Source organism: Branchiostoma lanceolatum, chromosome 17 (genome assembly GCF_035083965.1).
Source record: "Branchiostoma lanceolatum isolate klBraLanc5 chromosome 17, klBraLanc5.hap2, whole genome shotgun sequence".
Taxonomy (NCBI): domain Eukaryota; kingdom Metazoa; phylum Chordata; class Leptocardii; order Amphioxiformes; family Branchiostomatidae; genus Branchiostoma; species Branchiostoma lanceolatum.
The window spans coordinates 12501308-12519875 of NC_089738.1; the positions used below are offsets into that span (position 1 = coordinate 12501308).

The 18568-nt window shown below is 43.7% G+C and overlaps 3 protein-coding genes across 3 annotated transcripts in view; 2 read left to right on the forward strand and 1 right to left on the reverse strand.

Annotated features, from left to right (window-relative positions):
- The first annotated feature begins 427 nt into the window (after positions 1–427).
- LOC136423467 (uncharacterized MFS-type transporter YhjX-like) lies at positions 428–6784 on the forward strand. Its single transcript, XM_066411617.1, has 12 exons — positions 428–827; positions 1244–1311; positions 1954–2075; positions 2320–2446; positions 3109–3257; positions 3495–3612; positions 3915–4151; positions 4487–4609; positions 5103–5275; positions 5507–5561; positions 5961–6060; positions 6500–6784. The coding sequence occupies exons 1-12, from the start codon at positions 737–739 to the stop codon at positions 6553–6555; spliced, it is 1419 nt and encodes a 472-aa protein (XP_066267714.1). The 5' UTR covers positions 428–736; the 3' UTR covers positions 6556–6784.
- A 71-nt stretch (positions 6785–6855) lies between these two features.
- LOC136423466 (sodium-dependent glucose transporter 1-like) lies at positions 6856–10004 on the reverse strand. The gene is made up of 3 exons (XM_066411616.1): positions 9616–10004; positions 8631–8922; positions 6856–8099 (listed from the first exon to the last, which is right to left on the reverse strand). Exons 1-3 carry the CDS (start codon positions 9772–9774, stop codon positions 7054–7056), a joined length of 1497 nt encoding a protein of 498 aa, XP_066267713.1. The 5' UTR covers positions 9775–10004; the 3' UTR covers positions 6856–7053.
- Positions 10005–11439: 1435 nt separating this feature from the next.
- Positions 11440–18568, forward strand: part of LOC136422396 (LHFPL tetraspan subfamily member 6 protein-like) — a 62944-nt gene continuing 55815 nt past the window's right edge. The window contains exon 1 of the mRNA XM_066410141.1: positions 11440–12657. Within this exon, the coding sequence (XP_066266238.1) occupies positions 12273–12657 (385 nt within the window). The 5' untranslated portion in view covers positions 11440–12272. The remainder of the gene's footprint in view (positions 12658–18568) is intronic.

Genomic DNA, 18568 nt, shown 5'->3' on the forward strand with positions numbered 1-18568 from the left:
CACAAATTGACCGTCAGAGTTCAATGCATGGCCTTTCGTACTGAAACAGGCTAATAGTAATCTCCAAGCAGATCATGGATGTAACGATCCGGCTTTGTCACGAGAGTTCTGCAACATTTGTTCAACTTTTTGGAGAATGTGAAGGGTAAAAAAAAGTGCAATGAATACAATGTGAAATCACCTTTGATGTTAGAATTATACAAGAAACATAATACGTTGTGTTAGACAAAAGAAATTCAGACTCAGATACATCTGTATTGCCACAGTTATGGCATTTAACCACTTCCACAGTGCTTTAAGTAATACAAATAAACCAATGTAGTAGTGTTTGGTGACGTTCGCATAGTTTTATAGGTCACAGGTATACGCACTGTCACAGGTGTCATGTGACAGGTATCACCGGCTACGTCTCATTTGCATATAGTTACAAAGGTTGACCCATATGTACATTACAGGCCGGTCCCTGTTACACACACCATACGGCAGGTCGACGACAACAAATTGGGGACATTCTTGGGAACGTTGTGGGTGTGTCGCACGACGACCCAACTGCACTGTCTTGTCGGGCAGTCGGTCAAGCTTAAGTTCTCAGTGATCGTGCAACGTCTGACGTACATACGACCGGCTGGTAACGTTACCATGTTGTGTACTGTATAAACTGTGAACCCGGCTCGTCATCTTTCATATTTCAGAAGTCTGAATCAGGAACACTGCTTGTCTATCCGGACAGAGAACTATGGCTATATCTATGGGGAAGTACCGGGGTTGGATCGCTGTGTTGGGTGGAGTTTTAGTTCACCTCACCCTTGGTACTATCTACACATTCGGTACGTATTGATAGCTTATCTCTTGTGTTTAATCAAAGAAGTTAGATATACGTACATTTTACGTGATCCGCGCATACGATGAATGGGTTTGAGTGTAAATTCTTCAAGGCCGTGTGCAGTTAAGCCTTGGACCAAATAGTTGACCCTTCACCTTGGAAAAGAAAGAAGAAGAAATTGGACTGCTGTTCGTGTTGTATAGTAATACATGCAGTATGTAAGAAGTGATGCAATACGACTACGACTACTACTACTGTTAACGTTAGTACTACTACTACAACTGCTGCTACTGCTACTACTAGTACTACTACTACGATCGCTGCTACAGTATTATTAACGTTAGTAATAATACTATAAACTATTTACATTACAACCAGCTGCAGCGTTCAAAACTATCACTCATTATTTCCGGTTTGCAGGTAACATGAACCCGTACTTGACGTCGTACATCCGGCTGAGATCCTCACCTCCAGACCTGACGTACAAGGTGAGACCCGTGAACTCTGTGTCACCGTCTTGTGAGGCGCTCGTGACTGGGGACAAAGGTCTTGTTATCATAGTGAACTTTATTAACACAACAAATACAGGGACCATTATCGTACGATCTTCTTCAACTATACATGTATATAGGTACACAAAAGTAGATACTATTATTTCAACATGGCAATAACATGATGTGTCAATATGGCCCTCATTATGACTAAACGGTAGAGATCCCGATCGCAGTGTTTGTCGAAAGGTTATGTCTTTTCAGGAACTGATCATGGTATCTTTCAATTGACAGAGTCCAATCCAATGAAGATTTTGGCTGGCTGATACGATTTTGCCTCCGTGGAGATCTGCTCAGGAGATTAATCTCCCAGCAGAATTGGCGATTCTGCTGGATTACAATCTCTACCCTGACATATGTATTTCTTGTCTTTATTTTTGTGACCTGTATTTATAGCCTGAGTGCCAGCCTTTTTAGCTTCCGTACGCTACCCAAGCTCCGCTCCTCGCAGCGGAGCTTGGGTAGCGCAGCGGAGCTAGGGTAGCGGACGGAAGCTAAAAAGGCTGGCACTCAGGCTACTGTATTTAGCCCAATGGGACCAAAATGTATGATAAATGTTTTCGTTCGTTCTTCTGTAAGGTGTCTGTGTGGGTGTTCTCCCTGCAAGGCGCCGGCCAGGGGCTGAGCATGTTTGTAGGCGGCTACATCTCCCGGAGGATCGGCCCGAGGTGGACGGCTCTGCTCGGGGGATGGTTCATGAGGTAGGTAGACATCAGAACCACAAGTTCTGCTTCAATACCATTGAAAGTCGCTAGGAGATATAGAATGTACCTTGCGCTTCGCTGACACCTACCTACATTATGGATATCAAAAAGCTTCATCGACAGCTTCTTGGGTTCTGATGTCCACAAACACACACACACACATAAGTTGATTTTTTTAAACTTTAACAGACAGAAAAACAAACAAACAAATAAAACGTTGTTATTTTCCTTCATATTGTAGTGCGGGAGTTACTCTGACGTACTTCACTGTGACGCACTCATTCTACGCCATCTTGATGACGTATGGCCTGATGTTCGGACTCGGGATCGGCATAGCGTACGCGCCACCTCTGGCCTGTGCCATGAAGGTAAGTATGATAGAGACCTGGATCAATGCTTACGATTTAGCTTGAATTATCTTATCATTATCACCTAGATATAGTCTGTATAGCGTAAACTCAAGCTGTCCGAGGATTTCTGACCCCTCCCCATGGGTGGGAAGGCGGTTACAGGGCGGCAAGCGGTCACAGGAGTCTTGACTGAATTCAGGCTTACCTAGATGTAGCATAGCACGAAATGTGGGCTTGACCAAGTGATAAATGCTAGATGAGCTGACATTTGAATAAGGTCTCTATGTATACCAGCAGAGTCGAATGTTTCAGACAGCAACTGCTGCCTTTCATCAGTGAACTGTGAGTGAGAGGCTCTGGGGACATGTTGAAGTACATTTGTAGTAGAATTAGTATTGGAACTTTTAGAATTAGTATGTATACATAAGACGTAAAAGAGTCTCAAATTGTTATTTGAAGATTCTCTCCGTCATCAGGTTGGTAAGTTACTGAATAAAAAGACTCCTTTTTTACATAACCAAGAGATTTATTCAACCGACGTTTCGGTGACCATCTGTCACCTTCTTCAAGGCAATTCTGACTGGTTCACATTGCAATGCAGCACAGGTGTCGCTGCTTATAGATGCGTTCCGAAACGTAAGTAGTCCATAGATAATTGGTTTGACGTCTTGTACCTCCAGTGGATGCCCGAGCGGAAAGGTCTTGTGAACGGTCTGGTCCTGGCCGGGTTCGGCGGAGGGTCTTTCATCTTCGATCAGGTCCAGACGGCTTACCTCAACCCCAACAACCTCAGCCCAGACCTGGAGGATCCCGATGATCCAAGCTCAAAGTACGTCATATGGATTAAACACATTCCTACTACTGAGATCTAGCCTTCTTTTCCTCCTATTTCAGCTCCGGTTCGCTACTCCGATCGATTCCCTGCCAAATGATCAACGGAGAAGCGATCGTAGAAACGAAAAAGACGCCAACAACACGTTTATGAAAAAAATACCGAGTTTGATAACGGTGTTAGTGGTGTAACCTAGTACGAAACTTAACCTACCATTGTTTTCCCTTGATATAGGTATTTTGACGATAAAGAGATCTTGGACAAGATACCGGTATGTTTCCTGTTGCTGGGAGGATCATACGCGGCTATTCAACTCCTCGGGGCTCTCATGATCGCAGATCCTCCTGAAAAGGTATTTCCCATGATAGCCATCTTATTCTAGCCCCGTTTCTCATACCTCTTCCCTACCTAATATCAGAGGTGCGGACCGGCGCTAGAATAGTAATATATGTACTATCACTTTACCCCTCGTGGAGTCCATTCAGCCTCCAGTAAGGTAGCCGAAAGGTTACTAAAACATCGCGATCGGCAAATGAAATACCGTTAACATATAAGATCCCAGTATATATTCACTTACTAACGTGAGCTACGTCGTATTCCGAAAATCCACCTTGGGTTTCTACAACTAGTACATGTGTGGTTTAATGTACACAGCTCCAAGCCGATCCCGAGGAAAAGGCTCCTTTAGCCCAGTCGCCTGGCGGTACTCTGAGCGACGACTTAGACATCCAAGAAGACAGCGATTCCCTACACAAACAATTCCCGGCGAAACCCACCGAGACCAAGTCCTTGTCCCCCGGACAGATGCTGAAGACCCGAGAGTTTTACATGCTGTGGTTCATGTTCTTTATGAACGGGAACGCCGTGGTGTTCATATCAACGTTGTGGAAGGTACGAATAATTTCATGTTGATTGTGGGACATGACTACCCTGGCACTTGGTGTTGTCGTTGCATGTTGGGGAGGAGGGAGTGCAGCTATGCCCTTGTTACTGAAAAGCTAGTCCACTATGCTACATACTCCGTGTTTTTCCTGGGATGTTTCCTTTGCTTTTCATATCAACGCCGATCATTCGCGGTTTTGACTGGGGACCATGTCCTTGGTACTGAAAAGCTGGTATACTGTCCACTGTTTCTTGAAACATTGTGATCGTATCCCAAAAGCACAAAAAGAGTTCCTATCTGTACCGGTGCTTATCATTAGCCACAACATGCTTTATTTCCACAGGCTTTCGGTCAGACGAAGATCGAGGATGACCATTTCCTGGCCTTGGTGGGCGCCTTCTCAGCCATACTGAACGCCCTGGGGAGACCATTCTGGGGCTGGCTGGCAGACAGATACTCATTTAAAGTAAGATGTGTTACACACAGACCTGGATGGTTCTTATGGGAATTCGAAGGACTTGGGTGTAAAATGGAGTCGAGTGTAGTTTTCACCTGAAAATCTAACCTTTCACATTAGACGGGCAGGGCCCGGTGACCAACGAACATCGGTCGATCTCTAAAAACTGCGCAGGGATTAGAGGATACTAGCTCTATAGATGACGAAAATGTCCTTTACGGTGAGGTCACATTCGTGGTTGGCCGTCGTACGATTTTGATGTCGTAGAATTTTCAAGCAGGCTGTGACAGAATCAACCGCCGACAAGACTTTTCCGTCACAACTTGACACAAGACAGCCAAATTTTCGTTTTTCGATCGTGCGATGAATGTGACGGGGCCCTTAGAACTCGCACCCTTTTCGGACGAACTACTTTCCTGAGCTGTGGGATGCAAGCTTTAGCATGGTTTTATCCCTATATGATAGTCTGATACTAATGAATCCTAACCACCTCCCACTCCAGGTGTCCTTGATGGGCCTGTGTACCTCCATGATTTTCTTCACCTTGACGTTATTCGCCGTTCCTGACGAAACAAATGCAGGGGTTGGGTCAAAGGTTATGTTCTTCATCTGGATCTGTGGAATCTTTGGATCCTTCTGTGGGAACTTTTCACTATTTCCTACAGCAACGGCCAAGTAAGTACAAGTCGTTCCTTCCTGCCAACTTGAGTAGAGTACAACATAAGCAAAAGGAGCATCCTCACTAGATAGCTTTGCGCAACGCATAGAGTTACTAGTAGATGTACAAATAAGGTTTAGGCGTGGCAGGTTGTTTTATGTAATATCACTTAAAGTGATAAAAGTTTGTAGGTAAATAACCAGGTCAATTAGTCTTACAACTGACGATGATCTTTCTTCGCCCTGTAGAACGTTTGGACCAGACTACGTTGCAGTTAACTATGGACTCGTTTTCACGTCTGGTGTAAGTTTACTCTCATATTCTCCTATATATATATATATATAGAGAGAGAGAGAGAGAGAGAGAGAGAGAGAGAGAGAGAGAGAGAGAGAGAGAGAGAGAGAGAGAGAGAGAGAGAGAGAGAGAGAGCTTGGTAGAAATCTATCAGTACATTCTAAGTGCTTTGTATTAACATTAACATTAATTTTTAGGTGACTCATCTATTCCAAAGTGGCACTTCAGAAAAGTTGTCACCACTAGTCGATTGCTGATTTGCTATATGATTACTAAATTGCTTCAGTTTCCTACATAGCAAAAGCTTTGAAACCAGTGGAAAATGTTTCTATGAACTCAGGAAGGAGAAAGACGATCGTAGAAACCTTTCATGGTTCTGACAATTACCCCCTTTACTTTTCCCACAAGTTGGTTTCGTCCATCACCGGCGGAATCATCACCTCGGCGCTGATGTCCGCTCTGGGCTGGTTCGGGATGTTCAGTCTCGTATCGGGCATGACGGCAATCAGTAAGTCATAAGTAAAGATAGATCTACTTATCTTTTAGTTTGACTGTGAATGGCTTACGGCCAGGGCCACCCAACTGTAGCATCTACGGTACGTGTCTGTAGTATCATCAGTGAGACCAAGAAGGTCTTAATTAACCTCCATGGTATCTAGAGCGAGGTCAGTATATGTCAGTAAATGTCTCAGTACGGCTCTGAGTTTCCTTCCGAAAGAGGCAGTGGTGATGGCTGTGCGAGTGTCCACTAGAAGACTGCTCCATAGTGATAAAACTTTGTAGATGAATGTTCCCTGACCTCTGGACGTTTAAATCAGTTGGACGATCAAGTTACCAAAATCTAAAATGCTTCATATGAATGTGTGACACATTCCTCGTCTTACTCTTAGGTCTTGGTCCTGTTGTATGACACTGACAAGATGTTATTTTCTTTAATGTCTTTCCAGGCGGGGTCATCGCATTCCTTTTTAAAGCCAAGAACGCAGAAGGAAGGGACGTCTAGCACGACGACTCGTTCATATTTCCTGTTTCGAAGAAACAAACGCTATCGTCTCATACGTTACCACGTTGCTGTAAACAAAAATTGATTCCAACAAGTGCAATCTTCTCTCTTAAGACTGACATTGCAGTCCTCAATGTCAAAAAAAGAGTCGAGAAGTTAAAGAGCAATTTATAGTTATCTAACGCTATCTAACGTCCGATATATGATTGAATTGATTTGATACATCTTGGTCGCTTGTGGTCTGTACTGCTTAAAATCAAGAGCACCGTCCAGTTGAAGTTTGCCAAATGGTTGCTCGCGATATAATTATAATATGTCATACCTGGTTGTAGTATATCTGGAGGGTAGTCTGGGGGTATTAGAATATTGATACTTTATAATGCAACTGCTGCCTTGTCCAAGTTTAATGTCAAGTTGTCAATACGCTTTTGGATTCAGAAAAAAACATTACTAGCAGAACCAGAACACTCTGCCCTGAAGTTGAGTCTCTCTTTAAGTCTATTTGTGCTGACTAGACATTAGAGGATGGACGTTGGTAACATCATCACCACCTCTTATATCATCACTGTCGTTTTGAACACGCAACTCCATCTCCTCATCCTGCGTCGGTCGCGCAAATAGATCAGAAACCGAAACCTGCATCACGGCAAACACGACCAGAAGCACGCAGCCACAACCCATGAAGAAGTACAACATGGCCCGGGGACCGACATACTCAAACAGGTACCCTGTGACGTAGTTAGCAGCCGTGCTTCCAACAGATGCCCCGAGTAAGCAGATGGCGAAGACGATGGAGGAGGCGTCGAGGTAGCGGTTGGCCCAGGCCGTACCACCAGGAAAAACAGGGGAGGTTAGAGCACCTATGATACAGGTGAACGCCCAGAACACTGCCTTGTTCGTCGCGCCCCAAACCGCCACCACGATGCCAGAGATGCACAGACAGGTTATTTCCACAGATAGCATGATGTGGATGGGAACCCAGGCGGCTATAGCGATGGACACCCAGCGCATGGAGGCGTAACAGATCCAGTACATGGAGTACACCACAGTGGCTTCGGGTTTGCTGTACATGTCAGTCTCCACCATGTAGGACACCATGTACTGCATGAATGGGTTCTGGTTGAACTTAAATATGGTGTAGAAAAGGAAGAGAAAGACGAGCAGGAAGACGGCTTTGCGACCTTGTCCCTCAAGGAATCGGCTGGGTGAGAGAAAGGCAGAGAAAGATCTCGGCGTTTTCTTCTGCTTGCAAACATGGTAAGTAACCAGCTCGCGGTATTGAAAGTAGAAGAACACGATGCCTATGATAAATTGGAGTACAGATACGCTGACGTACGGCCACTGGACTTGAGAGAGTCGCCAAGCCTCCTCCACGGTGAGAGGAGCGGGTGTAGTACCATTGACGGCCGCTGGGCGGTCCGGGGACAGGAACGGGATGACGATCAGCGGGATGATGAAGGCCGCCATGGGATACCCAGAGTGCATCGCGTGCATGGGTGCAGACGCCTTTTCTCCCCACAGCCTCACACAAACCACGGTGCCCGCTAGAATTAAGGAAAGATAGTGGTATTAATACACAGATTGAATTAATTCACTGTTTTGATTTAACGCAAGAAACATCTCAACGACATTAGGCTGTCTGTATTACAGGTGCGAAAAACAAATCACCTGTAGCACGTGACCTCAGCAGACGGTTTATAGTATATTGCACTTTTTACCAATTGTGACCAGAAAATAATTCGTCATATGACAACTAGAGTACAGATATCTTTGATGTAGTTTGCAATAATTGAGCAATTGCTGTAATGCAAGGATGACATGGAATAACTTTCGCAATGATATTGAACTACATACAGTCAAACCTGTCTACAGTGACAACTCAAGATAATGGGCACAGTAGAGAGCTGGCAGCTACAGACAGGATTCTTATTAAATGCTTGTGCCATTGGCAAAATTATCGTTGAGGAACCACCAAAAACTGACGACAATTGAATAACTATGACCATGTAGTCCTTATGCAAACGATCATTGACAAGTTTGACTGTAAATGATGTAAACTGAAGGTATGCATGTACCAGCGTCGGTGAATCCATGTCCCCACCCCGTCAGGTGCCGCAGGAAGCCCAGGCCAGACAGCGTGCTTGTGAACGGCGTGCCTGCCGTCCCCACTCCGGCCAGGAAGAAAGAAGACCCCACCAGCCCATACGCGTACTTCGGCAGGAAGTCCAGGAAGATACCGCCCGCCACGGCTGACAGGAAGTACCCCACGGTGTGAGACGCGAGAACCCGCGAGATCTCCTCGTAGTCGGCGCCGAGTCTCTCTTTTAGGTCGATCAAGGTCGGCCCCACAATACTCACGTACAGACCCTAAAATGGGTGTAAAGAAAATAGATATTTCTTGTTGGTAGAACCTTCTTCCTTTTATCTGATGTTTTAATTTTAGTGGTTGTTTTCTCCAACGTAACCTCGAATGTAACGTTATCATATGTGTATCTGCTTTGGATGAGGGGCGTCTGCATGCCTCTTGTCCTGAGGCATAACGTATTCTGATTCACTGTCAATCGTTGCCGACCACCTCTAATTCAATTCACAACGTTAAGCGTTGAGGGTAAATCATAAAACTTAATATAAAGGGGATATGTATAGGGGGTCAGAACCAATTCACTGATCCAATTCCATGATTTTCTCCGTTAAAATAGACAATATCCATGTTCTGGAGTCGCATGTTACCAAAACATTGGAAAAAAATTGACATAAAATACCGTCAGTCCATTTTGCACATGTTGTGTGTTTGGAATAGTCACTTTTTGCAATAGGGTGATTTGTGAATACATGTAGTTTTTTTTTTTTTTGTAAAATAGTTCCTCCCCTTACTGTAACGTTTATCCTTTGTAGGCGCATGTGGTTAAAATGGGCGGAATTCCGGGCATGTTTTCTAAACCTGTTTTCATGTAACCTTTGGTGTCAAACATCCATTTATCATTCTGTAAAACATCAGCACAACAACATTAGTATGTACCGTCAGATTTTACACACAAACACAACAATATAGTTACCTACCATTCCAAACCAGGCGGTTGTCAACGCAATAGTCCGAATGACTCGCTGGTCCTTCACCATTCTGTGCAGTTTCTTCACCTTTCGGACAAGAGTAGACATGTTGACGGTTGGCCGAGTCTTGTAGAGAGCGGTTGTTTCTCTTTGATCCGGTCGTTTCATCTTTGTTGTCTGATTTTTTGACTCTGATATCGATTCAGGTACGAAATTGTAACAGACTTTTAGCAGCAGCTACATGTACTTTCAGAGCGACGTTTTCACAAGACAATTTCCCTCTGCCACTCACTACAATATCCTCACTAGATAGATTTAAACAACGCTTGAGTTTCAAAAAAAAAAGATCGTTTCTGTCGCGACCCGTGCCTACGACGCTTCATATGTGTTACACCTAAGGGCACTCATACCGGTTCTACCATAAGAATAGCTTATTAGCGTTACTACACACTGCAGCAGCGACACCTAGCTGTAGTGTGAAGTATAACCAGTATTGTATACGTCACCGGAACGTTGTTATCCAGTGATTTACCTACCCGGTGAAACTATTCACGGAGATACCAGATGTGTATGTGGATTGAGATGTGTTATGTATCGTGACAGGATTCTTTACTCTTATAGTTGTATTGTGTTTCCAAGTCACGGGGCGTTGCATTCCTCTTCACGGCCAAGAACGACGAAGGAATGGACGTCTAGCCCGATAGATTTCACTTCCCCTAACGTTGTATGGTGTAAAGGTAGAGAATTAGCCTAGGTATCATCGTAAGGAAGTCTCATTGTTTGCCCCAAAAATATCAATATTCTTAAACTATTCAAAGTATACACAATGTAGCCTCCAGTGTGGCTTTTGTGCTATTTTGGAGATCAACAGTTGTAAACGCGAATTTCCGAGCTGATTGGTAACAACGAATTTCATTGGAAACTTGAAGAAAGATACTACGGTAGTAAAACATAATAGCCTTGGCGACCTGTCAGAGAAGACGACTAGCGGAAGTTGTCTATCACTGCAGGATAAGTAGCGCTTTTACCTGCAATGATAAGGTAGGTTGCTAGAGGCCGCTTTTGATCCATGCTGATACGACTGAATCAGGTTGTAGTGGTTCCTTCATTTTATCCATGCAAAGGTTCGTTTGTTTAACCTTGTATTTCGCGCGAGTTGAGGCACGAAAGTCGATGAAATACAGTTCTACTTCAGCGTTTTCAGAAGAAGTATTAGAATGCATATAATATACTGTAATACAAAGCTCTGCAACTCATAGCAATCGGAACTTTGTGTATCTTCGTTTTCCTGTTGATACATTTAATTTGAAAACGACACCTTTTGATTTCAAAGCATGTATGTGTGGGTTTTCGTCGCCTTGCTTGTGGTTGTTATTTATCTTAAAGGCGGTAAGTTTCTATTTTCCTGTGGACGGGTCACCCGATGACGTCAAAGTTTCACCTCTGTGTCAAGCTTGGTTTCAACCAACACATATTAAAGTATTGTACCACCTGAAAGACTCAAAAACAACAGAAAAAAATGACGTATAAAATTTAAGTAAACCATACACAAACATTATCTGAATTGCAATCGCATTAGGAAATTGCCATTACGAAGAGTAATGGACAACTTTGTATCATAGCTCTATAGCAAATAGACATGCAGAAGAAAAGTCAAGCGCCGACATTGCAGCTCCGTTGCTTTTGTTTTTCCACCGTATCCAGTTTCACCCCTGTCGTCGCTCGCGGTCATTATCTACAGCCTCTTAGCAATTTAGCAATGGTAATCAGGTGAGGGCCCTTTGTTTGGCCCTCAAAAGCGTGCGCGCGGTGGGTCTTGTCTGATCGCCAGCTTGTTGTTGACACAAGCCAAGCTGGGGGTTGGTCGGCTGGTAAAGAGGCGGAGCTTGGTGCTTCACAACACGAATTTTTAAACACGCCTCTCACTGAGTGAAGAGAGGAAAGTCCTTTGGTTGTGTTTCACAGTTGGGGATATGGGTCTTCCCTGCTAAAAGCTAGTCCTGCGGTTGCGTGAAGGTCTCAAAGGACTTGGAGACAACAAACCGGTCGGACAAGGCTCTGTGAAGTCTGCTTTGCTGCATGACAAATGAGGAAGGTTCGTGGGGGTGACCCGTCGCAAATTACGGGACGGTATTGAATGAAAGAGCTGGAGTTTTCTGTGCGCTGTGAGCTGATATAAGGAGAGAGAAGTGCAGGCACGTGTATTATATTTGGGCCATGTGTGGGAATGTGTGAGCTGGAATAGTACAGGACTGTCCGCGATCGCTGCCGCCTGGATAGATCAATCCTGTGGATTTGTTTGGGGGAAGGAAGTACAACTGCCTTTTGTAAACACCGATCGCTTCCGTGGTAAAGGGAGTCAGCGGATGTATATATAGATAGTGAGCGCGTGCTGACTCACTTGCCATTGGGATTCGAACCCGTGCACGTTGTGCAGGGCTGTCATTTTCGAAGCGGAAGTTGGATTTCTGCCCGTCTATCCACGCTGGAGTTGACCTTGTGAGCTCATCGGGCCGGATCGGGAGAGGAGAGTCCTGTACCGTCGGTGTTTGAAGTACGGCGCGGAATTTATCGACAAGACTAGAGAGCAGGCGTCGGGTATCTGGGGAAATTTCACGGAGTAGGTTTCAACGTTGTGACCGTCCTTTTTACTAGAAACAAAAACTATGGGCGCTGCGAGCTTGTCGAACTGCGGGATTGTGTGGTCGCTGTTGTCCCTGTGTTCCACGGGGTTGTGTTGTGCCGGGTTCTACCTCCCGTACTGGCTGGAGGGGAACACGCTGGGCAAGCCGGCGTACTTCGGGACGTTCCGGCGGTGCAACTACCCGGCCCCGGGGAAGGAGGGCGACCCGTACGTGGTGGAGGAGTGCGGGCGGTACGCCACGTTCTACGACATCCCGAGCATGTCCTGGCAGATCTGCACCGTCCTGGTGGGGATCGGCTGCGGCTTCATGATCCTGATCTCCTTCACGGCTCTGCTGGCCTGCTGTGTGGAGGAACTCATCACCAGCAGGATCGCCAGAGCCGCAGGCTGGCTGCAAGTCTTCGCCGGTAAGTAACTTCTCAAGTTCAGCCCTAGCGACGTGGACAGATCGATCCTTCAAATCACTCCTGTTCAACTCGGAAATCCTTTACCAACACACAAAGAAAATGCTACTTTTGTCAGTGTATTTTTTTTCCAAATATTTTCCCCGAATACACATCGAATTTTGAAACTTATACATGTTGTTTACATAAATATCATGCTAATCTGGCCCTGACCCAGTCCCACGCCCATCCTCCCGTGCATGTGTGTGGGTTTCACCCACATGTGGTTTGAATATCACAGGAATGCCTCTAACCTACATTTGCAGAATCTGTGATTGCCGCATAAATCTTACAGCACTCCCTCCAATCTCGTTTGATTTGATCGTAAGAGTTGTAAATTTGAAGGTCAGAAACAGGACGTTTTGTTGTCTGAACCATTTCCAGGCCCTAGTATGAATTTACCTCCACGCTTATCAGTTGATAGTCTCTACCAGGCTCCTTGGGGTGCTGCAAAATACAAGACTAATTTGACAGAGGTTTAGCTGGCCTAAAAGTTACATATTCTGCCTTGGGTTGGCCAATTTCTTCTATTTTTGCAGCGACCTACAAAGTCTGTTAGAGGCTACATCACTGTACCACTGACAATGCCAGTAACTACAGATCATAAAGACTGTTTTAGGAAAAATAACAAAATGGGTAATACATGAGTGAACGGCACGTTATTTACTTTTATTTTCTTTCATACATGTTTTGTTTGAAGTTTTCTCTTGTTGTCCTGCACCCCTTGTATTTCTTTCTGGAAAGAGTCCCTACAACACTTGAGCTCTAGCCCGTCTCAGCTGTCAGAGTTTTCTATGGCTACAGGGCAAGACGAAGAAACAGGGGTGACTCCTTGTGTTTCTAGACTAAATAGTTGCAGCATTGTCATGCGTTGTTTATGTCAACACAGTCCCTTGAAAGGAGGGTTTGGGAAAGCTGTACACATGAGCCCGTACCCTTATACAGGATGACCAGAAATGCTAAGAAAACACTGCCACACACAGTGAGAACTCAGGAGTGCAGGGTTCGATTCCCAGTTTCATCACTTGTGTCTGTCATGTGGGTTTAGAAGGAAATGAAAGATGAGTCAGTGTTTGTGATTTGGAAGGAACGCCTTGAATTTTCAACATGCCTTGAACCCAATACACTTAGAGAGAAGAGTAGGGTGACCCAGTATGCTTGGCCAAATTGGGGACATAACAGACTCATGCCTTCTCTCCTGGTCACTCCATGAGACCATGACCAGAGATCAGGGACTAGAGACCAAAATTTTCAACATGCCAACTGCCCAGGAGTTTTTCTCCAGGGTGGGGCATAGCTAACATCCCACTGTGTCTAACACACCAAGGCCTGCTGCTTGTCAGCATGGTATTCCCACAAGCCTATTATTTCCCCATCTGAAGAATATTTAAGCTAGCTAAACAGACCCCCCAGAGCCATTCAATATTCCCCCTCTTTGTAGAATTCCTGAGTAAATAATAGGTTTTCCAGGACCACTTGGGGAATAATCACTATGCCTTCCAGGGTCTCTTCAGTGCATTTTTTTGTCAAGCAAATTTGAAAAGACTTTTCACTTTTTCTTTTCGTGATGTATTATTCGTTTGGTTGTTGGTTGTACTTGGTTACAGTGCCAGTTTTCTCACACCAGCTACCTGGGTTTGTTTGCTTGATCTCCGATGCAGTGAAAACCTTAAAGCTATCAGAAAACCAAGGAAACTACATGCGTAATTGGCAAAAAATGTTGACTGTCTTCTGCAACCGTGAAGAAGTATTTGTAGTTGTCACTTGTGTGTCATAACTGATGCAGACTTGGTGAGCAAGTGTCAGTAAAATTATCACATCAAAAAAGGAGCCTGCTTGATTTGCGATTGGAATGTTTGCAGTGTCCATACAGCACCAAGTTGTGTAGTTTGCACCTCTTTGTCGGCTATTCTATTATTCATTGTTCCAGCTGAGATGTGTGAAAATAGCCGCAATTCAGGGTATGAAAGAAAAGTGATGACAAAGGCTATTTGGAACAGTTCTTGTAAATCATGCAAGCTTTTATTATTTTATATGCTCATGACAAGTCATGTCGACTTCAGAATGTTTGTTGTCGCTGAGATTGCTTTGCATACACAAATTTTGCATGTCCTTGACGGCAGGAAGGATATGTTTGCCCTCCAAATATTTCCATGTTAATGTCAAGCCTTGGTAGAATCAAGGAGGTATAAAATAAGCAAAAGAGAAGCAATTGAAGGAGGGAAAAGTTTCTTTCTACATGTATTTCTAAAAAGTTTGACTGTCCAGTATAAATAATACCTGTGTATTGTTGTAGGGGGATAGAAGGATGTCAAAAACGGCATACATGTACATGTAGTAATAGTTCATCAAATTATCTGTGAAATGTGTGTAGTTTATAGTCTACTACCTGTTCATTTACAGTCTCAAGAATGCTTTCAGAAAGCTCATTTTGGCATGAAATCGTGGAGGATTTCAGCCCCACTGCCCCCATCCCTGTGTAGTCACCCATGATATTGTACTGATAAAGGTCAGAGCTAAATTGATCTCAAAGCAGATGCATCAGTTTGGCTTGTTTTGTGTGGCCGCTCCTGCATTTCCTTCCACGGAAAAAAACAGACCTTTTAGTTTAGAGAGAGATGCTATGCAGAGAAGGCCACAAAACACCCGCTGAATAACCCCTACAGCTACATTGGCATGAACGGGAATAAATGTATACACAGTCTATTATCAATACAGACTACTAGTTGAGATACCCACAGAGAGGAGAAATGCAGAAAAGGCCAAAAAAAAACACCACAAAATAGCCCAATCAATACATCTGCTTGGAGATAAAATCTAAATACTGTAACTCTCATTTCTGTCCACTCCTAGTTACCTACAACTAAATGTTTACAACTTTTGAGTGATGAGCCAGTTCACAAAAAAGTAAACATTTACACAAGGCAGACCATTTTAGGTGTCATGCCCCCCTCCCGCTCATGTTACACCCACCATGCCCTGGAGGTGTCATGTTACACACAGGTAAATATATACCTTACCTGTCACACACTGGAACAACTTCCCAGATTGACAAGATATATATTTGTGTTAAGGAGGGAGAGACAGCCCCTTGAGGCGACTTGCATGTTTCTTGTGTTAGTTAAGGCTTCAATAGATTTCAGTAGCTCCTTGGTAATAGCACAGAAAGAATACCTCCTTTTTACTCTTCAAGCATTTGATGTTGGTTGTAATGCAAGATTTTAACTAGATTATGTTCCAACAATCTCTTTTGAGAAGTTCCTCAGTGTACGTTATTCAATAAGGTGTCAGAAAAGCCAGCTGGTCAGAAAACTGTACAATTGTCCACCCAACATCTGCTTGGAGATTACGCTTTCGGTAGAAATGCCATAGTGGCTGGCTTTTCAAGTATTCACGGCATGTTAAGGCAATTACAGGGGGAAATGCATTGCCAGGTTGCAAGTGCTACTGTAACACCATACTCATGTACGCCTTTCCACTTACTTGGATTAATGGTTCTTCTAGACTAATGTAATTATGCAACTGACAAATAGGATACCCATACAAAACTCCACCAACACAGCTCACAGAAAATCCCCCACTGGGATCAAAGAAGACATAGTCAGTTGGAGTTCTCTAAAATTACAAGTCCTTCAGATCTTTGAGGAGCGCTCCATACTGACATGTGCTTCAATCTTCCGTACAACCCTCCTTTGAAGCCTTGCCGCTAAATGATTACTTCTGCAGCCCCTCCACAGCCTTATTACTCCACCACGGCAGTTAGGTAAAGATTTCTGATACATGTAATGGGAGAATTCCATTTATTTCTTAACGAAATTATCTACAACGGTCTGTTATTCATTCTTATCTTGCCGTATTAGGTAGACATGGCTTCGCTCTGGAGTAGATGTGATTTACCTTAAAAGGAGTTCTTGTGCACCCTAGTAGCTGATGTGGAATTCCCATTGATTAGTGGATGGCTTACCTTACGTAACCTCTTAGAAGAAAAATACAAAATGTAACAATTAGCTAGTATGTTCAGTTGGATGCCTGCATGTTTATGGATTCGAATAACAGCTAACGAAATGTAGTAACTGATTTTACAGTTATGATTAGATGGTAAGACTTGAAGAACATGACTATTGATGGCAGATCATCTTCATTACATAGTTGAATTTGCAATTTGCAGCTTGCAATTCAGTGCAGATATTGTCAAATTTGTACAATTTGTAAGAGGAAAATGAAACAATCACTACTGAAATGAAGTCTGAAATGTTGGCATAACCCTTTTTTTATTGCTACCTGTGTATCACAATAACCCTCTACAAAAGGCTGTTACGATCATGAGCAATGTGCCCAGGCCAGCAGAGGCGTCCTCTGGTATCATGGCCATAAGAGAAGGTCAATTGACCCCATCTTAGTTGATCCTCTGCTATTCGTAGTTAATCCGGAGCCATTCGTTATCACAATCAGCCAGCACAATACGGGCCAATCCCCCTATATGTCAGTGCCAGGAGGGGTGAAATGTGCCGGGGAATCGTTATCTGTATCAGCGTTTTCATCTTGATCAAGGAGGTTCAAGGGCATGGGTGTTACCCTCCTGTAGTATACATGTAGGATGATAGCCTGAAGGTTAGCCTTGTTAGCTTTAGTTAATCTCCAAGCAGATGTTTGAAGGCAAAATCCTTACAGTTTTCCTAGGAAGGCTGTTTGTAACAAAAACGGGAAGCTAGAAAACATTATGATTTTTGCCTTCCAAAGTCTACTTGGACTTATGAGCAATCATTGGGAGCGGACCAAAGGTACCAAGGCTTTCATCAAAGATAACTGAAGATTTTATGAATGGGTTGGCATGATTTTTCCTTTGTGGTTAGATTCAAAGACTTAGTGCTTAGACTAATGTACATGCCAAAGTAATGTACAGACTTAGACACCATTAGTGATGCCAGTCATATATCATCAAGGAAGCAAGGTATACATACATGTACTGCAACTACTGGCATAGTGTAATGCATACAACTTGAAATGTTGAACAGTGTTGTTATTGTCACTGAATGATGTACAGATTTGTTGCTTTGTGACATGTACAATGTATTTATAACACTTAACAGTTCTAGAAGTACTCCCAAATGTTATACGATTTCATGCCTCCTTTTTTCCCGTGCAAACCATCACTCAAGCGCGCCCAGGTTTATTCTATTGTCCTGATTTACACTCACAATTTGCCATACTTTAGATAGGGTTGTAAACATCAGCTCTTGTACCATGTCTTATGAGAAAATACCCTTTAAAAGTATCCTCTTTGCATTGTACTTTACCTCTGTTTTATAGACTGGAGGGCTGACAACACATTTATAGTCGGATTAAAGAGACGGGCGATACATTTAACTGTCACAGAGCTGCATTTGGACTAATAGGCAAATAGATCATTCTCTTTACTGCAAATGATGCGCGCATCCGATCGTGGAAGAGGAATCGGTCCTTTACGAGGATACATGGACTGGAGAAGGGGGAAATAAATCTGGATGAGTGGTCCTAAATTGGCTGGGTTTAACTCCATTGGCTCGGCCAGGTTTGTTAGTACGCATTGTTTACAAGGTTTCGATACTCCTGGGGAGCAATTAGGGGAGGAAATATATGGATGGTTTAATCAGAAGGAATCTTCTCCAAGCTCAGGTATGAAGTGCAAAGGTTTATGAACTTGAATTGACAACCAAACCTTAGTATGTATTCAGAGTACTTTGGTAAAGCCCTTGAGTAGTGTATGTCTGAAATCTGAAAACTTCTTCTTTCAATGACGAGATCAAAGTGTTGCTTTGATGTTTTACAGAGGTGAAGTTCACTAATTAGGCAGTTGCCTCATCTCCTTTGGGGTCATGGAAAAGGCCAGATTCCC